This window comes from Hippopotamus amphibius, chromosome 17 (genome assembly GCF_030028045.1).
Source record: "Hippopotamus amphibius kiboko isolate mHipAmp2 chromosome 17, mHipAmp2.hap2, whole genome shotgun sequence".
NCBI classification, from domain to species: Eukaryota; Metazoa; Chordata; class Mammalia; order Artiodactyla; family Hippopotamidae; genus Hippopotamus; species Hippopotamus amphibius.
Genome location: NC_080202.1, coordinates 8,583,981 through 8,610,610, shown reverse-complemented (window position 1 = coordinate 8,610,610; position 26,630 = coordinate 8,583,981). Strand labels below are relative to the sequence as shown.

General features: G+C 48.1%; 1 protein-coding gene across 1 annotated transcript in view; it reads left to right on the top strand.

The window, feature by feature from the left end:
- The window catches only part of DNAH2 (dynein axonemal heavy chain 2), a 94,445-nt gene that overhangs the window by 15,767 nt on the left and 52,048 nt on the right, over window positions 1-26,630 (top strand). The window contains exons 5-26 of the mRNA XM_057714414.1: window positions 1,059-1,287; window positions 1,841-1,951; window positions 2,121-2,359; window positions 3,284-3,475; window positions 4,161-4,318; window positions 4,793-4,880; window positions 5,225-5,430; window positions 5,861-5,990; window positions 6,247-6,429; window positions 7,103-7,317; window positions 17,282-17,428; window positions 18,491-18,647; window positions 18,901-19,140; window positions 19,430-19,618; window positions 19,815-19,962; window positions 20,434-20,626; window positions 22,135-22,335; window positions 22,421-22,577; window positions 22,941-23,115; window positions 23,519-23,682; window positions 25,414-25,575; window positions 25,676-25,779. Coding sequence (XP_057570397.1) covers window positions 1,059-1,287; window positions 1,841-1,951; window positions 2,121-2,359; window positions 3,284-3,475; window positions 4,161-4,318; window positions 4,793-4,880; window positions 5,225-5,430; window positions 5,861-5,990; window positions 6,247-6,429; window positions 7,103-7,317; window positions 17,282-17,428; window positions 18,491-18,647; window positions 18,901-19,140; window positions 19,430-19,618; window positions 19,815-19,962; window positions 20,434-20,626; window positions 22,135-22,335; window positions 22,421-22,577; window positions 22,941-23,115; window positions 23,519-23,682; window positions 25,414-25,575; window positions 25,676-25,779 — 3,788 coding nt within the window. The remainder of the gene's footprint in view (window positions 1-1,058; window positions 1,288-1,840; window positions 1,952-2,120; window positions 2,360-3,283; window positions 3,476-4,160; window positions 4,319-4,792; window positions 4,881-5,224; window positions 5,431-5,860; window positions 5,991-6,246; window positions 6,430-7,102; window positions 7,318-17,281; window positions 17,429-18,490; window positions 18,648-18,900; window positions 19,141-19,429; window positions 19,619-19,814; window positions 19,963-20,433; window positions 20,627-22,134; window positions 22,336-22,420; window positions 22,578-22,940; window positions 23,116-23,518; window positions 23,683-25,413; window positions 25,576-25,675; window positions 25,780-26,630) is intronic.

Genomic DNA, 26,630 nt, shown 5'->3' with positions numbered 1-26,630 from the left:
AAAAAAAAAACCAAGATCCTATTTTGAAATAACTTTTATTTCCCTCTTGCTATATAGAGAGAGGCGTCTGGAATCATATTTTCTCCAATGATAATTATTAACATCTGGGTGGTGGAATTTTAGATGACACATTTTTTCTTTGTACTTTTCTGCATTGTTTCAGTTATCTATAATTAACATATCACTTTAACAAAAATGATAGTTGTTAAGCTTTTTAAAAAAATAAATACAAAATGCCAAAATTTAATTCTGGGTAGTGGGAAGACAAGTGATTATGAATTTCTTCTTTGCTCTTTATTTTCAGTTTCCAAAGTTAAATAAAACTATAAAGAGTAGTTACAAAAGCACTAAAGAAAAACAAACAGGTGAATCTGATCTTAGAGTGGGAATGACTTTCCTAAGCATGTGGAAGTCAGAAACTTTAAGAAGTTTTAACAACATGAAAGTTATACATTCTGAATGCACACAACAACAAAAACTCAGCATAAACAAAATTGAAGGCTAAAAGAAAAATTGGAGGAGGGACTTCCCTGGCAGTCCAGTGGTTAAGACTCCTCACTTCCAATGCAGGGGGCGTGGGTTTGACCCCTGGTTGGGGAACTAACATCCTAAATGCAGTGTGGCCAAAAAAATAAAAATAAATAAAAATAAAAAAAATATTGGGGGGAAAAGTTATGCAAGTGAAATGGAAAACCCTAGACAATTGTCTCTTACTTTTTGTCCTCCTTTTTGCTTTTCCTATATCCTTTTCATTCCATTTATCCATCCATCCATCCATCCATCCATCCATCCATCCATCCATCCATCCTTCCATCATTTATGGAGCATCTAATATGTCCCAGTCACAGTGCTAGGTTCTAGAGCACAAAATATTTTGTTCTAGGACAAATACACAGTCCCTACCCTCAAGGCATGCTCTCTACATTTCCTCCCCACATCTCTGGATACGGACTCTGTTATGTCCTTGACAAGAACAGGAAGCACCTCATGTTGCTATTTGGAGAAGGATCAGGATATGCTAGGGGAATGCGAACTCTAATCTACTGTCTTTCATGCAGACCCAGAACCAGATTGTCTACTTCATTCGCCAAGCACCAGTTCCCATCACTCCCAAAAACTTTGAGGCAACTGTGCAGTTTGGGACGGTGCGGGGTTCCTACATCCCAGCCCTGCTTCGGCTGCTCAGCGGCGTCTTTGCCCCTCAGATCTTTAGAAACACAACCTGGCCTGAGAGCATTCGAAATCATTTTGCTTCTCACCTGCACAGGTTCTTGGCCTGCCTGACAGGTGAGCAGAAAAACTGCAGTGCCCGCTTTCTCCCCAGTCCCCACATAGAAGAGCAAGTGAGGCAGGTGGGAAATTGATCCTGAGTACCTGCATTGCTGGGCACAGAGTAGGTGCTTGGAATGTGTTTGCTGAATGAGTGGAACAGAGTACAGAGTTTGCCTTCTAATTCAGATAGAGTTTTCTGCTGTAGAACAGTTTGCCAGACTTGCTCAGAGTTGGAAATTTCCAAGAGTGCATATGGGGCAAGGGGAGATGGAGGTGGTATGGGGGCAGTAGGGGGGAGCGCAGGTATCATAGAAGGGAGTGTTGAAGGCGTGGTATAGATCTTTGACCTTTTTTTATGACAAGTTGCTATTATATCTCAGTGAAGTTTCCCTCTTGCCTTCTGTCATTTTCCTGCTTTTCATCAAAAAAGCATGAGTCATAGTTTTTCCTACCTGCTCTCCTGAAATGCATAGACTTCCTGGGCCCCAGATCATCTACCATGATTGGAACTGGGGTGGCATAAACGCATCACCCTCTGCGAACTCTCACGGCCACTTCCTTTCCTTAGATATTCGGTACAAACTGGAGGGGCACACTGTTCTCTACATCCCTACAGAGGCCATGAACATGGAGCCCGAGGTGGTCGTTAAGGACAAAGAGCTGGTGCAGCGACTAGAGAGTGAGTGGCTGGCATTGCCCATGTGTCAGGGCTCCTAGGGGAGTGGAGAGGGGGCAGCACAGAGGCTGGGACAGGAGTTGGGTTAGGAGGGCTCTGTAGGGGGAAGAGGAAGGACAAAACTGGGGAGTACTGCAAAGAAATGCAAGAGGTTTTGTCCTCTTCCTGGCAGCCTCCATGATCCACTGGACACGGCAGATAAAGGAGGTGCTCAGTGCCCAGGAGACTGTGGAGACAGGAGAAAATTTAGGTCCTTTGGAGGAGATTGAATTCTGGCGCAACCGATGCCTGGACCTGTCTGGCATCAGCAAACAGCTGGTGAAGCCAGGAGTGAAACACATTGAGTCCATCCTGCGTCTTGCCAAGTCATCCTACCTGGCACCCTTTATGAAGCTGGCCCAGCAGATCCAGGTCTGTGAGTGGATCGAAGGATGGAGGCTTGGCAGAAAGTGGACAGTGGTGGGGACAATATGAAGTGCTAAGAAGAGACGGTCAACATAGTCATCAGAGGCAAAGATAGATGCACCCAGTGCTTAGACTTGGACTTGTGGGAGAACATAAAAGTGGTAGAACACAAAGTCCCAAGGAGCTTACTGTTGAGTGCCCTCTATGAGCCCAACCCCTACAATCCAGCTGAGAAATAAGACTTACACAAAAGAGATGACTAGATGGCCTGGGGTCAAAGACAAACCCATGGGGTTCAGCCAAGAGACCCGCAAGAGAAACACTTTAAACAAATTAAATTTGGTATAATATGACAAGCTGATTTTCTTAGTGTTGGGACACACAGAGATCAGAGTGATCTGCAGAAAACAGAGAGAGAAGCCTTCTCTTCCTAGGTGGAATTTGAAGCTGGATTGAGGAAATTGAGCCACAGTTAGGCAGAGAAGACTAAAACCCTTGTTGAGAACAGGGCAGTGAAGGGGGCTGGGTGAGAAGCACGGGGATGAATGGGAGTGATGTCCAGTCAGTTGATCAACAGCTATTGAGTGTCTCCTTTGTGCAGAGTTGTGAGCTCAAGGGGAAAAATTAGAGAAATGGATGCAAAACCTGAGCATGGGGAATTCCCAGTCTAGTGGGGGAGATGGGACTCATACTTGAGAAAAGACATACAAATACTTTCGTAGAAACTAGTATATGAATAAAAGTCAGTATGTGCAAACACTGGTCCTGAAGGGTGGCAGAGACCCAAGGCAATTGGCACGAGGTAGGGTTAATTGGGAATACTTCCTGGAGAGGCACGTCGGGATGAGGTTCGAGGAGGCTCAAAAGCCCTCATTTTGAACCGGTTCTTTCCAGGGGGTAAGTCTTCTCCTGGTTTCTCTTTACTGCCAGGATGGTTCTCATCAAGCACAGTCGAACCTGACTTTCCTGTCGATCCTGAAGGAACCTTACCAGGAGCTGGCCTTCACACGGCCCAAGGACATCTCTAGCAAACTCCCGAGGCTGATCAGTCTCATCCGTGTCATCTGGGTCAACTCTCCCCACTATAACACTCGGGAGAGGCTGACCTCCCTCTTCCGGAAGGTGTGTGTCTGCAGAGGGTGGGACAGAGGGTTATAAGGGGGTGGCCACATTGATAGGACACAGATTTCTGGAGGAGGTGGAATTCACTGGGCAGAAGATCTGCGGTGAAAAGGTAGTGAGGATGCCCTTCAGGTCGGACAGAGGCCAGAGGCTTTCTGCCTGCATTATCAACTTTAGTGATGCTCAGAGTTGGGTCCTGGACTGGACATTTTGCTTCCACATGGATGTAGCCCATGTGGGAAGAGGGGCTTTGTGAAGAGGCATCGATAGAACGTAGGGAGGGAGGCAGGAAGGACAGATTCCCAGGCTGAGTTGTACGGGAGGGGAAGACCCACTCTTTCTCATTTCCAAAGATGGAACTTGCAGTGGGCAAGAGGCAGATTTAGGAAGCAACACCTGCTTTTGAGGAGCAGGACAGGGCACATTTCATGGAGCCAAAGAGTGGGGGATGGGCGCTGAGCTGAGCGCTGGCTGGACATGCAGCTGCAGAGCTGGGCTGAGGTGGGCAGTGGAGGTGGAGCCCAGAGGTGCTGCCGCACCAGTGGTGGAGGACCAGGGGCAAGAGGGACATCTGCAGCCAAATCCAGCAGTAGGAGGCTGAGACCCGAGCCATGGTCCTGGGGACTCCCGGGGGGTGGGGTGCAACTAAGGCTGCAAACTGAGGCCGTTGGGACCCCGCCTGCAGATGAGCAATGAGATCATCCGCCTTTGCTGCCATGCCATCTCCCTGGACCGGATCTTTGAGGGATACGTCATTTCTAGCAAGGAGGACCTACAAGGCTGCATTTCCTGCTGTCAGGCCTGGAAGGATCACTACCTCCGGGCTGTGCAGATGCATACCCAGTATGACGTGCCTCCCCTAACACCCTGTGTGTCACCCCCTCATCATTCCTGTAGCGGGTAGATTCGGAGTCCTTTCGCTTGCATGTTAAGCCTATGGGTTATATTTTCCTAGAGTTTTTACATGGGTCCGAGTCTTCTCTCTGGATGCAGGTATTCTAGCTCTCCGCCCTAGGTCCTCCTAACTCTAATAACCTCTTCTCCCTCCTCCCAGGAATCCCTCCCGGTCTTTTCCTCCTTTCTTGGCCCTAAAGTCTAAAATTCCACTGTGTGTAAACCTTCTCTTAGAACTGAGATGTTTTGTTTCCTCTCTGGCTCTCCTCACTTTGCGTTCCTTCTCTCGGGGTTCAGGAAAACTGTTTCTTGGGGTCTCATTTCTAAGGTTCCCTCTGAACCAGGACTCTCGGTTCCAGGCTGGCCTGGGCAGGTTGATGCCTCGTGTTCCCGCTTCTGACTGATGGGTCTTTCTCCAAACAGGTTCTCCAGCCGGGGCTGGGTCCTAGACCAGACCAGCATATTTGCCCAGGTCGATGCCTTTGTGCAACGCTGCAAGGACCTTATCGAGGTGGGAAGACTGTCAGGGAAGGAGACTCAAAGCCAACAGCAGACACTCCAGAATCCTGGTCCAGGAGCTGGGGGGAGCTGGGGCTGAGGCTACACATAGAACTTGCCACTTTGGCTCTTTTCACACGACCATGTGCCTGACCTCCACCCCGCACTTTGAGGCTCTTGCCTGTTATTGGTGCCTTAGGAGCTCATATTTCATTCTGCACCTAAAATTCACCCCGGGAGCCCCTTGCAGCTGGTTGGTCCTCCTTATTTTTTTAGCCATCTTAAGCTAAACCAAAGAGCTCAGGACACAGAGGTTCCAAAAGGAGGGCAGGAAGCCTCACACTGCCTTCTTTTCAGGTATGTGACTGTCAGTACCATTTTGCCCGCTGGGAAGATGGCAGGCAGGGCCCCCTTCCCTGCTTCTCTGGTGCCCAGGGGCCCCAGATAACACGGAACTTGCTGGAGATTGAGGACATCTTCCACAAAAACCTGCACGTGCTGCGAGCTGTTCGCGGGGGCATCCTGGATGTCAAGAACACCTCTTGGCACGAGGACTACAATAGGTGAGAGCATCCCTGGTGGGCCCCCTGGGTAGAAAGGGAAGGGAGGTCAGGGAGGCGAGAGAGAGTGGAGTGCACTCAGGAAGCGTCGAGGCCACAGGTCAGGGACAGGGAGGGCAAGGGGAACACAAGGAAGGAAGTGGCCCCTCAGACTCAGGGTCCAGAGTCAGCCTTTCTGGGCTTGGATTCTGGTTCTGCCACAAACCAGTTATGTAAATTGCTCTACCAGCTGGGGCCTCTGTTTCCTCACCTATAAAATATGGTCAGTGATACAGCCTACCTCACTGCATTGTTTTGAACGATAAATGGATTAATGCGTGTAAAGCACTCAGTGCCTGGCGCCTCAGGACCTAACGCATAGGAGTCTTACTCAGCGGGTGTCCTTGGGGGCAGGCGAGGGCACCCACCCTTCAACATGCCTCTAATGGTGCAGGTTCCGGGCAGGAGTCAAGGACCTGGAGGTGATGACTCAGAACTTGATCACCTCCGCCTTTGAGCTAGTCCGCGACGTGGAGCACGGGGTGCTACTGCTGGATACCTTTCACAGGCTGGCGGCCCGAGAGGTGCCTGCTTCCTCCACCCCTGGTTCTCTTACACTTTCCCTCAGTTCCTCCTGGTCCTTCCAGACACCATCCAACCTCCGTTCATGCTCCCTCCATGTCCTGAATTGCCAGTGTGTCTTTTCTTCTGCTGTTCCCCCAATGTCCGGATAGCTCGGGAGCGGGGCTCCCACGGCAGGGGTGTAGCTTTCCTCCAGGATGAGGAGCTGCAGGGAACCCCCATCCCTGGGCGTGTTGTCAGCTTCCTCCTCTTCATCAGACTATCAAGCGAACATATGACAAGAAGGCGGTGGACCTCTACATGCTGTTCAACAGCGAGCTGGCCCTCGTGAACCGTGAGCTGAACAAGAAGTGGCTGTACCTGGAGCCCTACATGGCCCAGCATTCGGGGCAGGCGCACTGGGTGCGGATCCTACGGCGTCGCATAGACAGAGTCATGAATGTAAGCCTGGCCGTTCCCAGAATTGTTCTCAGTGTGACAGTGGTAGAGTGTGTAGGCTGAGCCCCGTGCTGGGAGGAGGGGTGCAGGGGCCCGTCCAGAGAGGCTTCCTGACCGAGACTGGGTCGATCCAGGGGGTGGCAGATGTAGTGATCTGTCCTGAGGAAGGACTCATGCTAGTTTTTGACCTTGTGCCTCTTAACCTCCTGTGATTGACTTTCTTTTCCCAACTTTTTTCCTCGTGCTGAATCTCTGTGCTTCTCTTTCTTCATTTTAACTCCCTTTCTCGTGCCATAATCTCTTTCTCTCGCCTTTCCTTTTTTAAAAAAAAAAATTTATTTATTTTAGCTGTGCTGGGTCTTAGTTGCAGCAGACAAACTCTTAGTTGCAGCAGGCATGCGGGATCTAGTTCCCTGACCAGGGATCGAGCCCCGGCCCCCTGCAGTGGGAGCGCGGATTTTACCCACCAGACCACCAGGGACGTCCCTCACCTTTCCTTTTGACTCCACCTTCCCTCTGAGTAGTCAAACTCCATCTCCGTGGCAAGTCTTATACATATTGTCAGTGTGTGTGGGGGGTGGGCTGGGGTGGGGTGGGGGATGGGAGTCTCAGGGAGATGGTGACACAGAGGAATGTGGCAGGTAGACTCCAGCCATCCCTGGTTCTTCCCCTGCAGTGTCTTTCCAATGCTCATTTCCTGCCCCACATTGGGACCGGAGAGGAGAGTGTACACACGTATCAGCAGATGGTTCAGGCTATTGATGAACTGGTTCGAAAAACCTTCCAAGCCTGGACATCAACGCTGGACAAAGACTGCATTCGGCGGCTGGATACCCCTTTGCTACGAATCAGCCAAGAGAAGACGGGCATGCTGGACGTGAACTTTGACAAGTACGACATCCTCCCCGACCCCCCTCCCCCTCTGCTTGTCCTGTCTTTGGTGCTCTTCCCTTCCCCAACCCTTCCCAGAGGTTAACTCCCATCTCTTGGTGTCTCCCTCCATACTTCTAATTCTCTCTTATCCTGTAGTATGTCTACTACCACTTCTTAATTTTAATTTCACGGTTTATCTTCAAAAAAATGGATTAAACATAGAAAAACCCCAGTAACCTACTCAAGCAGTGATGCAGGTGTTCTGCCACTAGGTGGCCGCAATGGCTCAGTGAAATCGTCCAAACTGTGAGCCAGGGATGGGGCTTTCCGGAGAATTGATGGGCTGTCAGGTCATGCCCTCTCCTACTGCTTTAGAATCATGACATTTTCCTATCACCATTATTTTCAATTTAACTTTATTAGTTAAGTTTATTATTCAAAAATATGTAGTGAGTGCCTTCCACGTGCTAAGAACAGAGATGGGCACAGGGAATGTGTCCAGTGGCAAAGTCCTTGCCCTCTGTCGCTCTATAAGTGAACAGTTCTACCCTGGAGTCATGCTTCCTTTTCATATAAGATGCAGTAGAGAGAAATAAAAAAGGAACTGTGCGAGGCAGCTGTCTACAGAGATGACAAACCTTCCGATGACAGCGTTTTCCTAATTGGAAGGAAATAACTTTCTCCCTGATTGGTTTGGGCTCCCTCTTGTCATCAGCGAGGCCCTATAGAAAGAGTCCCTCCCCACACTTCTAGGCTGTTGCTACCAGAATTGTCTTTAACTTGTGGAATGTCCTTATCTGTTGGGACAAATGTAGAAGACGGCCCCTGTGGAAATGGAGTCTGGGACAGAGAGGCTGAGCATGTCCATCCTGGGAGCCAGAGGCAGCCTAACCATGGGGAGGCGGGGGTGGGGGGCTGGGGGGTGAAGATGACACATGATGTCTGAGGAAGGAAACAAAACCGAGAGAGGAGAGACAGTGCTGGGTGTCAGGTCAGAGGGGTGAGGGGAAGGCAGTGAGAAGGACATAGATGTGAGAAGCCACATGGATCAGGAAGCAGGTGACAAGCAGGGTGTGAAGATGAGGGTAAGAGGTTTGAGATAAGCCTTTGACCAGGGAGGGGTGTTGAGATCTGCTTTGACAGGGTTCATGGTTTTCTGAGGTGTGGCCAAGCAGGACCCTATAAAAATGGCCTCATAAATCAACGATAAGATTTTGAAGAGACAGAAGGTCAGGCCAGGGTTATCCTGGCTATGACGTTTGCAAGCACATAATGGGGTTGAATCTGCAAAACGCATCATCCCATCAAGCTGGGTACCCCCAAGGGCACTGAGTTTGCATTGCCCTTTCCCCACGAATTAAAGTACTATATTCAATTAACAGAATTTTATTAAACACCAATGATCGCTGTTTACATTTTAAGTATGAGAGGAAGCAAGAGTTGAGAGAGAGGTAAAGAGGAGCCACAGTTCAGCCCTGGTGGGTGCCTACTTCCTTCTAATCCTCAGGGCCAGCCAGTGAGGGTGACTAAAGAATAAGCTTCAGTGCCAGGCAGATTAGAGTTCAAAGCCTGGAGAGGGTCTGTTTTGCTGTGTGACCTCAGGCAACCACTGCATTTCTCTGAGCCGGAGTTTCCTCACCTACTTAAAAAATCCTTTTCTGAGATGGTCATGAGGTAAGATGACATGTGTAAAATTCCTCGCAAAGAATAAATAATCAAGAAACATTGTTTTCCCTTCCAAAAAAATTGCCTCATAAAACTTGGTGTGAAGACAGTATTTTCAAAACAAATTTTGCAAGGTGATATAATAGTTTTAATTTTTAAAACATTTTCACCTTTTAAAAGGGGAAATAAATGCACATTCTAAAATTCAAAAGTCACATCAGGGCTGAGAATGAAGAAATCTCCCTCCACTGCTGTCCCCCAGTGACTCAGTTTCTTTCTAAAGAAAGAGTCATGGTTGCCAGTTTCTTGTGTAGCATCCCAGGGATAAGACTGTATGTCTATCTAAGTATACTTTTTAATATGAATAGTAGCATACTGTCCACACTGTTCTATACATTCAAAGTGTTCTCAAAATGATTTATTCAGTTTTTCCACTATAAAATTCTTGATCCGTTTAGAAAATTTGCAGAATGCAGAAAAGTAGAAGGAAGAAAAAAATTCCTCCAAAGATAACCACTCTTAAAGATTTGGTGTATTGTTTTATCACTCCACCCCACCCCACCCCCCATTTCATATGGTTGCTTTTCTTTAATTTTTAAAATCTTTTTTAATTTTTAAAGCAAAAATTTTAAGTTAGAAAAGTAACGCATGCTCAGTGTAAAAGAAAAAAAAAGAAGATTGACGTAGAAGTATATAAAGGAAAAAGTGAAAAACCAGCACGCGGCCCTACTGCCTAGAGGTAACCGTGATCACCATGTAATCAAAAATACACACTGTACACATAAAACAGGATCCCGTTATCAACAGTATTTTTGCAACTTACTTTTTTTTTTAAGGTTAACAAATGTGTGGGAGATTTTCCATTCTGTACGTACATAACTACATGATTATTTTTCATGGCTTATAGCATCCCATGATTTGGCTGTACCGTGACTTAATCCATCAATCCACTACTGATGGACTTTGAAGTGGTACCGTTTCCATAAGGTTCCTGAATATTCTGTGTGGAGGCGTTCACCTGGGCTTCCAGCATCTTGTTCCCTTCTCCCTACAGCGGTGTGTCCACCTGACATTTGCGCTTAATGCCCACGTAAAAGGAGACAACTTTTCAGTCTGCCGTGATCATCTCTTGTCGAGGGACACATCGGATGTTTATCTCCAACACTGTTTGCATAATCTTTATAACAGAGCTTAGCAAGACAACTTTGGGCCAAATATTTATGGCCTGGGTTTAGCTGAAACCCAAATAATGGCTAAAACACTTCTTCCAGGGAGAAGAAGTACCCCTGTCCTTTGGCAGTTGTTGTCTAGAGAGATCTGTTGTAAGCTGCTTTACATTTTTGTGGCTTTAAGATAAAACTACCTCAATCCAGTAAATAATGTATGGGGGAAAAAAACATGATCACAGGGAAGGATTTTGAAAAGTCTGAGCTCTTTAAACCAGTAAAGACATCCAAGACAGTTTCAGCTTTTCCAAAATGTATGAAGACTCCAAGGAGGGGCAGATAACTTTATCAGGTTTACTTTTTTGTGTTCATGGTCTAGATAAGATCTTGAAATAAGCATGCTCTTCAAATGTCCTGATTGTCCTCAGAATTACCTGACTTTCCCTTAATTCTGGGAGCCTTCCAGTCCCTAATAGCACCTATTTTATCTCACAAAGGGTTTTGTTACCCCACCTTATATCCCAAATATTTGAACTCTGAAGTCCAAATTGGCTTTTACCACATTTTACAGCCAGACCAGCCTTACAGATTGCACTTAACGCAAACATATTCCAGATGTCGTCTGTACCGTGGCTGAAAAGAGCTGTGTTATTGCTATGGATGTAGCAGACTCCTCTGTGTAGTGGGACTTCTCCAGAGCAGGACAGGGGACATTGGCGTCTGTCTGTGGTTTGCATCTGGGGCTTCCTCTTCCTCCTTTTCTCCATCGTGTCAGTTCATTCTGGGCCGGCAGCACCAAACCCAGCCAGCTTCCCTGCTCTACCTCTACTGCCTGACCACCAGTCCGGGGACAAATTAGAAAACATTTTATAAAAATAATTCCCCAGACTGATTTTCTTAAAAGAAATTTTATTTATCAAGAAAATGAATTTGCATTTCAGAAGCTTATTGACACATTTCTGGCTAAGCCTGAGCATCAGTGTGAAAAAAAGTTCCTCATACAATCTTCAGCTCAGCATCAGGAAGGTATTTTCCAAATTCATCATGTTGACTGACAGGTTAAATTTGATAATTTGCCTTAAAGTTATTTTGAAAAATCTTGTCAAGATGAGAAAATGAAGAAACATTTTGGTGCACTGCTGGGTAGTATACACATCCAAGCAGGCTTGCCAAGACCTTGACAGCATCAAGTTCAAGGCCTCGGTTTGAAGAACATACGAGAATATGTTTAGGCTACTAGAAATGTTCCCATACGTGTTTACACCCCTCCATCCTCCTGGTATAGCTATGACACAATTTTTGGTTACATTGATATTCAGTGTTTTTCTTAATATGACTCTGTTAGTATTGTCTACTGCTGAGCCAAGTAATTTTCTGTTGTTCTGGTTCTTTCCTTGCTTGTATGATGTTTGCTCTTTTTGGAATTAATAATTACATCACTATCTTTGTAAGCATGCTATTCACTATCATTAATTCTTCCAGACCAACAAATAAAACCCCTTTGAATAATATTTTCCCTCACTATCTGACTTGTCAGGCATGTTTTCGGTTTCATGTTTTTCTTAGCACTATCCCTCCTGGAATCCCCTGTCCTCTTGCTTCAGTCCGACTGGTTGGTTTCGAGGTCTGCTACGTAAGTGTCACCCTGGAACTTCCCTGAACCTCTTTCTTGTTTGATTTCCTTTGTCTTCCTGTTCCTTGGTTTATGTCCTTGTTTTGGTGGAGTGCATTCTTTAGTAGCTTTCCTAGAAAGGGTGCATGGGAGGTAAATGTTTTGAGTTCCTGCATGGTTGACAACAGCTATTTTCTTTTTTAAAATATTTTATATATTTATTTGTTTGTGCTGGGTCTTAGTTGTAGCAGGCAGGCTCCAGGTTGTGGCCATTGAAATCTTAGTTGTGGCATGCGAACTCTTAGTTGTGGCATGCATGTGGGATCTAGTTCCCTGACCAGGGATTGAACCCAGCCCGCTTGCATTGGGAGCTCGGAGTCTTAACCACTGCGCCACCAGGGATGTCCCACAACAGCTGTTTTCTGCCTTACACCAGTTGCATTTGCCTGGATTTGGAATTCTAGGTTGAAAGTAATTTCCCTTTGTTTTGGCTGCTCTCTTTCATGTTGGAAGCTTTCCTTAAATGACCCACTGTTCATTTGTATGTGGGAGAGCCTTATTCACTGTGAAGAATTTGGACAGTTTCAAAAAAAAACATATCTTGGTGGAGATCTTCAAGGTTTGAAAAAACAGCATTTCTTCATCCACATTCTCTTAAAGCATGTATCACAAATGAGCACTTGATAATAATTTCCTTCATTGGGAGATTCCTCTCCAATAAAGATGGAAAACTTGAAATGTGATATTATTTCCTATATTGTTAATTTAGTGCTTGCCTGATAGAACAGACACAAAATATTCTGGAATTTACACAGTAATATTCTTTTAAAATAACATCTCAGTAATATTCAGGATGTAAAGTTTCATCAGAGTGTCTTCAGGTTATGGAGACTTTTATCCTCTGCGATTAAAAAGTGCAATTTAATTTTTTTTTAAAGAAGAAACCACATAGATTTATAAACTCAATGACTTTTATTCAAGATTTAAAAATTTTAAAATATTGTGTATTTTCTTCTGGTATTTTGTGATTTTAGTCTTTACATTTGGTTCTTGGATCCATTTGTGATTTATTTTGATTTAGGGAGAGAAGTGCAGATGCAACTTGAGTTGATTTTGTTTTTTTTTTCAGTCTATCCCCAGATGGCTAGTCAGTTGACCCAATCTCATTTATTGAACTGCTATCGTTATAAAATAACAAATTCTCAAGTATGTCTGTGTCTATTTTGGGATTCACTACACTGTTGTGGTAGGTCTATTTATTCATGTGCAGGGACCAAATTGTTTTTATTATTGTCCTCATTTCTCTCCTTTTTAGAGTTTTCCTGGATATTTTAAATATTTATTTCTCATAAGAATGTTAGAATCTCTTTGTTTAGTTCCAAAAATAGTCCTGTTCCTGCTTTTTTTTGGAACAAGGATTGGGTTAAATTTATAGGTTAACTTAAGAAGAATGAATGTCTTTAAGATTTGAGTCTTTCTATTCAAGAACAGCATTTTTTTCTTTCAATTTATTTAAGTTCTCTTCTTTTATTCATAAGACTTTTTTCCCATACGTATTAACCAATTAACAAGAAACATTATAATATATGTTAACATCTTTTGATAATCTGTTAATTTGGAGTATTTTATTTTTATTGTTTTAGTTATCATGGGTCTCTTTTGCTCCATGATATGGTTGAACTGGTTACAGTTTTTATATTGGAAAACTTTGATTTTAATAAGTTAATTTTGTACCCAGTCCCTTTTACAATTAATCTCCTTGTTTAAAATAGTTTTTTCCTTTTAAAAACATTTTTTAAAATGATGAAACATATCATACACACAGAGAATTACTTAAAACTTACACGTTCAACTTAACAAATAGGTATAAAATAAGCACCGTTGCCACTAGCACCCAGGTCAAGGAAAGGATGCGGCCAGCAGTTCAGAAGCCCCCCCACTTATAGTTTTTTTAGGTGAATTCGTTGTCAGCATTTACAATTCAGGAGATTTTATATAAAAACCCATTTTCTGGCCTCTCTTGAAAAATCAGACAATGCAGTCGCACTGGGCCCACTTCCCATTTGGGGGCAAACGCCTGGAACCCTGGAGCAGTGGCTCTTTTAGATGGACCACTCTCTCTTTCGCTCAACTTTAGGTCAAAACTCAGTTGCCTTTTACCATTGCACTTGAGCTACACATGCCTTGGAGAGATTGGAATCGCGAAACTTTGCTTTTGATGATAAAAACCAAAGGCGCCGGTAATTGGTTGGATGTTGAAAAGTCAGGGTGAGGGAAGACACGCAGGCAGTGGGCATGGTGCCGTTCCCCTGTAGATGTGGGAGTCCTCAGCTGAAGCCACACAGTGGGTGAGCTCACCCAGGGCCAGCATGTTGGACGTGCAGAACCTTGAGGAGCCTGCGTGCGAGGGAGCTGCAAGAGAGGCGGATGCTTTGCTGAGTCTCCAGTGTCAGCTGAATGCGAGTTCCAAGGGACCCTGGAGAGAGAAGGCTGCTTCTGCTGAAGGGCAGAGCTGACAAGAGGGGGACCGGGGTTCAGGAGCCGGGGAGGGAGGGTGTCCGAGGAAGGGGGAGAAGCTGCACCCGGATGAGAAGCCCTGCAGAGGGGTCAGGGAGGGTGAGGCCGTGGAGGGCCTCGGGGCTTAGCTATGAGAAGTCCTACGAGGAGTCCTGGGCGAGCTTGTTGAAAACAGATTTAGAGGGGAAGGTAGGAGTCAGCTCTCAGGGGACCGAGGAATGGAAAGAAGGGAATGCAGGGGATTCGGGAGGACAGTTCTTTACAGAAGGCAGGTTGTGAAGGGGGCACAGAGTGTGGTACCTGAAGGAGGATATGGAGTCGAGGCGAGGCTGTTTTTTGTTTTGTCTTTAAATAAATTTATGTATTTATTTATCTATCTATTTATTTAGTTTGTTTATTGGCTGCACTGGGGCTTTGTTGCTGCACACGGACTTTCTCTAGTTGTGGTGCGCAGGGGCTACTCTCCATTGTGGTGCACGGGCTCCTCATTGCAGTGGCCTCTCTTGTTGCGGAGCATGGGCTCCAGTAGTTGTGGCACACAGGCTCAATAGTTGTGGCTCATGGGCTCTAGAGCACAGGCTCAATAGTTGTGGCACATGGGCTTAGTTGCTCTGCGACATACGAGATCTTCCCAGAGCAGGGCTCGAACCCGTGTCCCCTGCACTGGCAGGTGGATTCTTAACCACTGCGCCACCAGGGAAGTCCCTTGTTTTTGTTTTAAGATTGTAGAAACTGGCTTATATAAATGTTGATGGGAAGGAACAAGGAGGTTGGGGGTGGAGGAGAGCTGGAGAAGATGGCATCTGAGAACGCAAGGGGAAACCAGATCAGAACACAGCGCCCAGGAAGAGGGCTTGGCCTTGGGTGGGAGGAGAGCTTCTTCAGTTATAAATGGAAGAAATCATAGGTGTGGAGTCAGGTACATTTATAAGTCTTATAGCAGGGAGCGCATGCGTGATGTTCTTGCCTGATGGCTTTTGTATGTCTTTAATGGAGGAGGTGGGGCTTTCTGCAGAGAAGGGGAGGGGTAGGCCAGGTTTGAGAAAGCAGAGGATTCACAAATAGTCACTGAGAGAACAGGAGGGACAGCAGATTGGGGAAACCCCAAGGATGCAGCCCGGAGAGGCCAGCTGGGACCGCAGACCTTGCATGTGTAGCCTGCTAATCTGTGTGGCCGTGTGATCCACTCCAGCCTTGCTCGGCCACCTTCTGGTGGGCTCAGCGGGGAGGACAGTGGATGGAGCCAGGGTTGGGGTTTGGCCAGGTGTCTTAAACTAAGGAAGGAGGCAAAAGAGTGAGGATTGGCAAGAGAGCAGTGGGAGTGGGCGGGGTCCGCGGAGGAGGAGGTGGAGGCAGAAGCAGCCAAGTAGGCAGCAAGAAAGACCAGGGGTCAGGGGCCTGACCATTCCCACGGGATCAAAGAACAGGTAGCTTGGGAGGACTTGAGTGCAGGGGCTGGAATGGGTGGGGGACAGAGCTGGGCTTGGGGACAGGCTGTCTGCGTGGTTACCTCAGACGGGGCAGAACCCGAGTTCCAGGGTGTGGCCGCTGAGTGGGGAGGAGGAAAAGGTCACTGGGTGTGAGGTGGCAAAGGATACTTAGGACCAGGGCCACAAATGAAGTTTAAAACTTTCTGGTATTGCGTTTAATAAAGGAAAAAGAAACAAAATTAATTTTAATATTCAACCCAACATTCCTCAAATAGCATGCCAACGTGTAATCGATATAAAGAATTATTCACGTGGAGTTTTCTATTCTCTTTTCACGCAGAGTCCTCTCTGCCTTCCATCTTTGTGTCTCTTTCTCTACTTTCTGAGGGATTTCTGTCAAATTTATATCTTTCTTTCGATGTTAAAATTTTCTGCTCTCATTTTTAACTTCGAGAGCTCTCTTGGTGTCCCTTTTATAGCATCTTGTTTCTGCTTCACGGATGCTCTTTGGTTTCTTATCTCTCTCTGGGGATGTTCAAGGTGGTTTTGCTTGTTTTTCTTTTGGGGGTGGGCCATCTTCTTTCTGCATGACCTCTATCCCCTCTCCTTTCCTTCTGGTTGCTTTTTTCTGTTTGTTTTGACTCCCACCTTTTGTGCTAGGAAAGGCAGAGACCAGTGTTCTGTGACCCTTGGTTGTCTGTCCATATTGAAGGGACGGAGGCTGGAAAGCTGATTGGCAGCTTGGCTGAGCAGGAAGGGGGCTTCTCAACTCGGAGCCTCACTGCAGGCTTGTCGGGGTGGGCTGTTTCCTGGCCACTCCAGAGGTCATCATCCTCAGGACGTTTCCATTTAGGCTGATCCAAGGTCGCAGAGAACCATCTTTCAAACTTTGTCCTGCAGGATATGGGTCTAGCTGCCCGAGTGCTGGTTTTTGGGTGGGAATGGGAGGCGGGGGCCTTATCAGTGTGTGCGTGGTGACTCGCCGCCCCTGCCCTCAGGGCATTACTCTTTCCTTCAACAGGGCCTGGGGTCCCCACCGCAAAGACCCTCCGTTTGTCTCTGCACTGCCTCCCCAGATTAGAAGCCTTCAGTCTTACACTGGAGCGAGGGAAGGCAACTAGCTTACCTACGCAGAGTAGGAGAGGGGACGCGGGTAGAGGTGCTTCGTAAACTTTCAACTGCTCTTGCTGTTTTAGTCCCACCTTCACCCCTTTCCTGAGATACTTGGAGCCACCGGCCCCTGGGCCTTTACAGAGGCTTCTTAGCTGTCTCTGTCGCCAGCTGAGGACTCCTCTTCTGCTCCTCATCCATCCGCTTTTCTACTTTTCAAATGCTTTCGGTTGTTGTCTCCTTGTATTTGTGGGCTTCTGCCTTAGACAAGTGAAGCCTCTCTTTACTGTTGCTTTAGTGGTTTGGAGAGAGGAGCAAAAGTCAGCATGTCCAGTCTGCCTCCTTTCCCCGAAGGTTCTGCTCCATTTCTTACCTTCCAGTGTCTCTATGCGCCCCAGCCCCGCACCTCTCGGTCCGGTGTTGGTCCTGGGTTATGCCCCTGGGCGGCCCCACCAGCTGCTCAGCCTCTCTTCCTCCCCAAGGTCCCTGCGGATCCTCTTTGTGGAGATCGACTACTGGGAGCGGCTGCTCTTCGAGACGCCCCATTACGTGGTGAACGTGGCTGAACGCGCTGAGGACCTGCGCATTCTTCGAGAAAACCTGCTGCTCGTCGCTCGGGACTACAACAGGTGGGGCCCTGGTCCCCTCTGCAGCCCTCCTGCATGCCACTTTGTGCCCCCTCTTTGTTTTATCTGCCCCGAGATGTTGTCTCTTTCCTACAGTATATGTCCTTCACATTTTGTCCATCTCAAAAAAACAAAACAAAAAACACAAAAACAAAACAGGTTTCCTGTGCTCTCTTGTATGGCCCTGTGATTACTCCTGTCCCTTGCAGTGCTGTCTTCTAGCTTTAGAGTAGAGAGCAAAAACCACAGGTCCCCTCCCACCCCACTGGGCCCTTGGACCATATACGTTGTCGGCCTGGGTCACTTTTCTAGGAAGGAAGTTGATGGCATTAGGTTTATGGGCCCAGAACAACATAAGATTTGTAGAACCAAGCAAGGCCATGCTGGCACTCCTTTTAATGCGCTTGGTACTCATCTCTGGAGTGAGGCTTTGCTTGGGGTTGGGTACTTTTCTTAGCCCAGTTCAAGTCCAGTAGGGTGGGACCAGCAGTCTTGTTTGGGTGTCTAGAACTGTACTGTCCAATAGGGTAGCCACGAGGTGCATTGGCTGTTTCTTTTTTTTTTTAATTAATTAATTAATTTATTGGCTGAGTTGAGTCTTCATTGCAGTGCACAGGCTTCTCATTGCAGTGGCTTCTTTTGCTGTGGAGCACGGGCTCTAGGCACGTGGGCTTCAGTAGTTGTGGCACTCGGGCTCAGTAGTTGTGGTGCACGGGCTTAGTTGCTCCGCGACATGTGGGATCTTCCCATACCAGGGCTCGAACCCGTGTCCCCTGAATTGACAGGCAGGTTCTTAACCACACATGGCTATTTCTATTTAAGTTAATTAATTGAAATTAAATACAATTTAGAATTCAGTTACTCATTTGCACAGGCCATATATGACTAGTGGCTACCATGCTGGGTGGCACAAATGATACAACATTTCTGTCATCGCAGAGAGTTTTATTGGAAAGCTCTAGCCTAGAATCATGAACTTTCAGATTTCTCCACCAAGTATCCTGGTGTGGAAGGGAGGTCATCAGAGCTTATGCCCACCAGTTATCTGTCTCCTCTTCTGCACAGGATTATTGCCATGCTGTCCCCAGATGAGCAGGCCCTGTTCAAAGAACGTATTCGGTTCCTGGATAAGAAGATCCACCCTGGGCTCAAGAAACTGCACTGGGCCTTGAAGGGGGCCAGTGCCTTCTTCCTCACAGAGTGTCGCATACATGCCAGCAAGGTGGGCCGTGGTCATTAGAACCTAGAGGTCTACAAAGCTGACTGAAAGGCTGGCGAGTGCGTAATTAATACCAGAGTCATGGGTAGTGGTGGAGAGACCAGGGAGTGGTGTGAAAGAAACGAAGTGTGCTTCGGGAAAGACTTTTTTTTTCTTAATGTCAGCAACTCTAGCTAGAGGACGGGGGAAGACAGAATTAGGCCCAGAGGGTCTATTCCCAAGCTGAAAGTCCCCCATGGCTGGCATCTGACTCCAGGTGCAGACGATTGTGAATGAGTTCAAGGCGTCCACTCTAACCATTGGTTGGCGGGCCCAAGAGATATCAGAGATGCTGCTGGTACGCATTAGTGGCAAACGGGTGTACAGGGACCTGGAATTTGAGGAGGACCAACGAGAGCATCGGGCAGTGGTGCAGCAGAAACTGATGAGCCTGCACCAGGATGTGGTGGCCATCATGACCAACTCCTATGAAGTCTTCAAGAACGATGGCCCTGAGGTAGGGGTCCTGTGGCCAGGGCTGTGCGGGTGGGCCGGTCTCCAGGCCCCCCAGTCCCATCAGACCCTTCTCTTGGTCTTTCCCCTCCCAGCCCCTGTGTGCTTCTCAAACATCCTGCTCTAGTCTTGGATTCGCCCAACCTTCAGCTTTTCAAACCTTCTTTCCTCAAGACCCAGCGTCCTGCCTTTCTATTGAACCAGCTCATTCCCCTCCCCTGTTGGGTGGTTCTCATTTCCCAGGACCTGCCTTGTCTTCCCTGAGGGGTTTTCTTTCCCCCTCTTCCCACCAGATTCAGCAGCAGTGGATGCTGTACATGATGCGGCTGGACCGCATGATGGAGGATGCCCTGCGTCTGAATGTCAAGTGGTCACTGTTGGAACTGTCCAAGGCCATCAATGGGGATGGAAAGACCACCCCCAACCCACTCTTCCGAGTCCTTGTCATTTTGAAGAATGACATGCAGGGAGGTGTGGCACAGGTAGGAACCACTTTGCCCCCAACACCCCAAAACCATCGCACTTTACTTGCCAGTTTCGGTCAATCCTTAAACCTGGCCCTAGGCCCTGTATTTCTCCTACAGCCTCCAGGCCTGGTTCCGAGGTGTCCAGCCTTCCCAGTCCTGAGCTTGTCTCCTCCCGGGCCTGTGCTAAGTCCTCTGCACTGTGCTCCCACAGGTGGAGTTCTCGCCCACTCTGCAGACCTTGGCAAGTGTGGTCAATGACATTAGCAGCCACCTCTTCTCCACCATCGCTGTCTTCCGCCACCTCCCTGAAATTCTCATCAAGTGCAAGTTTCTTCGTGAGCCCATCCACACAATTGTGGGTGAGTGGGCAGTGGGAGGGCACCACGTGCAGGGGTAGCAAAAGCCTCAGACTGGGTGGAGCCAGGAGGAGAGACCAAGGCTGTTTCCAGATGTAGTGGGCCAATCATTTCGATGACTGGTGGAAAACCCAGGTCAAAGGGCTGGATTGGGGCAGGGAGAAAGGACACAGATGGGGTCAAAATTAGGTGACTGATACTCAAAGAATTTTGGGTTTGGGGTTGGGAGACCAGGAAGGACTTGTTTAGGACTGAGGCTGGGATAGAAGACACCTAGAGCCAACAGGTAAGATGTCCGAATCCTACAGAATATAGTCATTCTTTTACCTTCTACCTCCTCTTTCATTTTCTAATGCTCGCGTTTCAGCTGTATTTCTTTGGGGAGGTGTTGTGGTGCAGGACGGTCTGGGGCAGTGGCCGGGGGCCAGGCTGGAGCTTGGGTTGGGGTGAGAAGCACCTTGCTGTGTCCTGCAGAGCGGGATGAGGACATCAAGAAGATCCAGGCCCAGATCAGCAGCGGCATGACCAACAATGCGGCCCTGCTGCAGAACTACCTCAAGATCTGGGACATGTACCGTGAGATCTGGGAGATCAACAAGGACTCTTTCATCCGGCGATACCAGCGCCTCAACCCGCCGGTCTCTTCTTTTGACGCCGACATTGCCCGGTATGGAGTGAAGGTGGCTGTAAGGGTCTGTCTCCAAGAGGCAGAGAATTGCAGGAGGAGGTCTGACCTGGAGACTGGGGGAAGGGCGGAAAACTAGAGGAAAAGCACTGGACCCAGGGCACCGGACCTTTGTTTCTCAAGGGGGCAGCGATTGGATCAGAGCTGGGCAAGACTGAGGGAAAAAGCTGCTTTGGTGGGGAGTACCACAGGGTCCTGCCAGGGAAGGAGAGATGCTAGGGGTCTGAAAAGCGAGAGCGCTTTCATTTTAAGAACACAGATGGCAGTTAAATGGAAGAAGATTCTTCTTTTTTAAAAAAATTAATTAATTAGGGTGCACCAGGTCCTAGTTGTGGCAGGCAGGCTCCTTAGTTGCAGCATGTGTGCACGTGAGATCTAGTTCCCTGACCAGGGATCGAATCCAGGCCCCCTGCATTGGGAGTGTGGAGTCTTATCCACTGTGCCACCAGGGAAGTCCCGGAAGAAGATATTTAAATGCTGATCTGAACTCCCATCTCTTTGTTCTCTAGTCATTCATTCATTCATTTATTCATTTCAAAAAAATACCATTGTCTTATGGGTCGTGAGGAATTAGAAAAAAAAAAAGAAATGAACAACTGTTTTCCTCCTGAGGGCTCTAGTGCAGCAGGGAAGATGAGAATATTGCTGTAAGAGCAGTGGCTGTGGTGTCTTGAGGACGGTTGAAATCCCAGTTCCACCACTTACTAGCCCTGTCATCTTAGGTCGGTTACTCACATGCTCTGGGCCTCAGTTTCCTGTGAAATGGGTGTTATACTACCGACCTTATAAGGTTGTGCGATTATCACGTATATGTGGAAGCACTGTGTGAACTCTGCGGCACTACCGTGTTGATGTGCTCACTGTTCTAATACAAGCTTCCATGTGATCAGCGCTGCGAGTGAGCCATGCAAGGTGCAGGGTGGTTCGATTGAAGAAGAAGGGAGGGAGGACGTGGATGAAGGGAGTGACTTTGGGGTGGGGATTTCCGGGATGGGTAGGACATCAGAGATGGGCAGTGGGAGGGCATGCCAGGCAGGGACAACAGCACAAAGCCGGGACCACTGAGCGTGTTCACCAGATAGTGACATCCACAAAGTCAGAGGAGGGATTTATGTACAGCAGCCAACTTAATCCTCTCGGCAACCTCGTGGGATGGGTTCTGTCATCATCACCATGTTACGGCTGAGGAGACAGGCTCAGAGCAGGTGAGTAACCTGCCCAAGGGCGCAGAGCTAGTGGGCAGCGCGATGTGAACTCAGCCTGCATCTCTGCGCCTCTAGAGCCTTGAATGCAGACCAAGGAGTCTGAAAGCTGCGTTTGGGAAAATGACACGATCACAACCATTCTGTCCAGGGCGGGTTCAAGTGGGCGACACCCGGGAGCAGAAGAATGCTTTAGCAATGCCGGCTGGGTGGAAGACACCACCCAGTCAGGGCATTGGCCTGTCTGCAAAGAAAAAGCCTTCCTAGCGGGGATGTGGGACCTTGCAGCTACACGGAGGTGGCCAATAACGTGCAGAAGGAGGAGACGGTCCTCAACATCCAGTTTGTGCTGCTGGACTGCTCGCACCTCAAGTTCTCGCTGGTGCAGCACTGCAACGAGTGGCAGAACAAGTTCACGACCCTGCTCAAGGAGATGGCGGCCAGGCGCCTCCTGGAGCTGCACACCTACCTGCAGGAGAATGCGGAGAAGTATGGGGCGGGGGGGCTCAGGCTGTGGCGAAGGCAGGCCGGTCTGGCCTTCCTGCCCACCCACACGTGCTCCCTTCACCTGCAGAATCAGCCACCCTCCCCAGACACTGGAGGAACTGGGGGCCAGTTTGCAACTCATGGAAACCCTGCAGCATGATCTGCCCGGTGTGGAGACCCAGATCCCCCCGATACACGAGCAGTTCGCCATCCTCGAGAAGTACGAGGTGCCAGTTCAGGACAGTGTGAGTTCCCGCAGCCTGTGGCCCACCCACACGAGCCGGGCTCACTCCAGCCCCAGACTGTGGGGGAGGCTGACACCCCATGTTGGAGACCCTTGGCTGTCAAGAGGGAGAGCAGAGAAGTGAGCAGGGGAGAAGGCACAAGGCCCCAAAGCCTCTGAGCCCAAAGCTAACTGCAGTGATCTTTCGGGTCACCCTGGGGATCTCTTTCAGGCCCAGCAGCTGCTTGGTTTCTTTGGGCCTCATTGCATGTGGAACTTGGCCACAGTGTCTGGTCCAGTGGATTGGAAAAGAATTCTTCCAAGCGCTGGTGGGATGGGCAGAGCCCCTGCTCGCAGGTCACCCTCCGCGCTGTGATGTCCCCAGGTGCTGGAGATGCTGGACAGCCTCGGCGGGCAATGGGTCTCCTTCCAGCAAACTGTGCTGGACAGTGAACAAATGCTGAAGAGACACAAGGAGAAGTTCAAGACAGGTCTCATTCATGCAGCTGACGATTTCAAGAAGAAAGCACACAATCTTCTGGAAGAATTTGAATTCAAAGGTACCCTTCTCGCGACCTCTCCCCCAGCTGTCCCTTTTTCTCGACCCAGGCTTTCAAAGCCTAGGTGCCCGGGGAGGTGCGGACAAGGCTGAGCAGGAGAAAGAGGCTGGAACTTCTGTCAGTGACACTCCTGTTGTTGCTGAGCCTTGGCTGGAAGGCAGCAGCCCAGCTCACAACATCTCCAGTTTTCTTACCCCAGCTTTTCACATCCCACCCATTTCTGACTCTCAAGCCACAGCTAGTAGTTTCGATGCATTCTTTCAATGCCTTCCCTCTTGTCTCCCTTCTCTTGCGGGAGGAGAGAAGTGAGATTTACCCACAAAGAGGTAGGTGAGGCACGACAGCCTTTCAGGGGACCTCAGCCTGAAGTGGGAATCTGAGCTGCACCTTGGACTCCCCACAGGCCCCTTCACCAGCAACGTGGGGTACCAGGCGGCCCTGGAGCAGATCACCCACGCGCGGGCCATGCTGAACGCCATGCGGGAGGAAGAAGACAATCTCCGTGCCAACCTGGGCATCTTCAAGATCGAGCAGCCAACCTCCAAGGACCTGCAGAACCTGGAGAAGGTGGTGTGCTGAGCGAGGCCCTCGTGGTGACCAGGGACAGGGGACAGGGGGCAGGAGAATGGGTCCCAAGTGCCTGGGAAAACAGCGGGACCAGGAAGATGGGTATACAAGGAGCTTTTTTTTTTTTTAAATGAAGGATCTTCCCTGGGAGTCCAGTGGTTGGGACCCTGAGCTTCCAATGCAAGGGGTGCAATTTTGATCCCTGGTCAGGGAACTAAGATCCCACATGCCACCCACGGCCAAAAAGTAAAAAAATAAAAGTTAAAAAATGGAGGTTAAACTCAGGTAACAAAAGAACCATTTTAAAGTGAACAGTGTCACAATGTTGTGTAACCATCACCTCTAATTCTAAAACATTTTCTTTACCTCCAAGAGAAACTTTATACCCATTAGCAGTCACCCCCATTCCCTCTCCCCCCAGGCCCCTGTCGACCATTAATCTATTTTCTATGTAAGTTGACTCTTGAACAGCCCTGGGTTTGAACTGCACAGGTCTGCTTACACACGGATATTTTCCACTAGTAAATATTACAAAACTGAACAATCTGTGGTTAAGTCCACGGATGGGGAGCCATGGAGAGGAATGAACTGTGGATGTGGAGGGCAGACTGTAAGTTATACACAGATTTTCAGCTGCACAGAGATTGGTGTCCCTGACCCCATGGTTTTTAACGGTCAACTGCGCATGGACTCAGCCTCTTCTGGACATTCCATATAAATGGAAGCATGCAACATGTGACTTTTTGTGTCTGGCTTCTTTCATGTAGCATATTTTCAAGGATCATCCACGTAGTAGCATGTGTCAGTCCCTCATTCCTCTTTTTCTTTAAAATACTTATTTATTTAATTTATTTATTGGCTATGTCGGGTCTTCGTTGCAGCACGTGGGATCTTCGTTGATGCATGCAGGCTTCTCTCTAGTTGTGGCGTGCAGGGTTTTTTTCTCTAGTTGTGGTGCGTGGGCTCCAGAGCACGTGGCAGCATGAGGGCTTAATTGGCCCACGGCATGTGGGATCTTAGTTCCCCAACTAGTGATAGAACCTGTGTCCCCTGCACTGGCGGGCAGATTCTTTACCACTGGACCACCAGGGAAGCCCCTCATTCCTCTCTGTGGGTGAATACTATTCCGTTGTATGGAGTTACCACATTTTGGTTGTCCATTAACCTGTCAATGCACGTTTGGGTTGTTTCCACTTTTCAGCTACTGTAAGTATTGCTGCTGTGACTGTGCGTGTACTTGTGTTTGTTTGGGTTCCTGTTCCCAAATCTTGTGGCTGTGTGTGTAGGAGTGGCATTGCTGGATCGTATGGTGACTCTATGTTTAACTTTTTGAGGAACCTCCAAGCTATTTCGCACAGCAGCTGCACCATTTTACACTCCCACCTGCAGCGTAAGAAGGTTCCTATTTCTCCGCATCCTCGCCAACACTGCCCCCCCCAACTTATTTTTGGTTCTAGCCTTTCTAGGGGGTGTGAAGTGTCTCACTGTGGTTTTGATTTGCACGTCCTTCCTGACTAATGGCATTGAGGATCTTTTCTTGTGCTTGTTCCTTGGGGCACTCTTAAGGCAAGAGAGGGGAGAAAAGAAAGTGTGAGCTGAGGGGGCAGCTCTATGTTGCCAGGAGGGAAAGACTTCTCAAAATGAGAGGAGGGAGGGCGCTGCATGTTTGTCAGGGAGGAGGAGGGCGAGAGTCTCATTGCTCACTGCACTTGTCTGCTCTTGGCCATGAAGGAGCTGGACGCGCTGCAGCAGGTCTGGGAGATCACCCGGGACTGGGAGGAAAACTGGAACCAGTGGAAGACTGGCCGGTTCCTGAGGCTGCAAACAGAAGCCATGGAGACCATGGCCCACGGGCTGTTTCGCCGCCTCACCAGACTGGCCAAAGAGTACAAGGTGTGTGGGAGAGGGTGGAGGGCTGCAGGCAGGCCCAGTGAGGCAGGGGTCCGTGCGGGAAAGAGGGTCAGGTCTTCTGATGCCTCTCGCTTTTGCTCAGGACCGAAACTGGGAAATTATTGAAACCACCCGCTCAAAAATAGAGCAGTTCAAGAGGACCATGCCTCTCATCTCGGACCTGCGAAACCCTGCCCTTAGAGAGCGGTGAGGCTGCCGCTCTGTTTGTCACATTGTCCTGGGTTCTCTGGCTTTCTTGGCTCTTTCCCTTCCATCTCCTCTCAATTTATGTTGACTGTCAGAGCTAAGCTTTATGTCTTCTGTCCTCCAAAAGCTTGCATTTTGTAGCCCAAAGTCTAACTTTGGTCCCTTAGGGGTTTTGCTTTTGTGCCTTGTTTAAGAGGACCTTGCCTCCCCCAGAGCTGTAAATGCATTCTCTCTATACTTTCTTCTCATATTTTATAATTTTGCTTTTTAAGCTTCACTGTTTTAATGCATCTGGAATTTATCCAGATGACAGAAGAGGCCTTTGAAACCTTTGAAGAGGCTAGAATAAACTATTTTGTAAATGGTGTTTTAATAATTATCTATCCATTTAGGACTAACTAATTTTACTTCTTTTGTATTGCCTCCAGCATAATGTTTTTGGTATTATGTGATTAAATATAACCTAACCACTTTATTTGCTTAAGTTATTTAACCTCTCTAAGCCTCCATTTCTTCATCTATAAGTGGAATAATAATAATTCCTCATTTATAGAGTGGTCATGAAAATGCAATGGTTCATGTAAAGCACTTGACCCAGGGCTTCATCTCTAGTGAACCTGCAGTCATCTGTCCTGACTCCCTCTCCAGACAGTTAGCACCTCAATCTCTGCGTTCCCCACAGTGCCAGGATTGTATCTTAGAGCCTGTTTAGGAAATACCTGTTGAATGGTGAATTAATAAATACACAGAATTATCACATCTGAATGGGAGAAAGCCTGGCGGGTGATGCTGATGCTTTCCAGTAGGCCCTGGTGTTCCAGCCTCCTTATCTGACCTCTTGTCCCTGACGG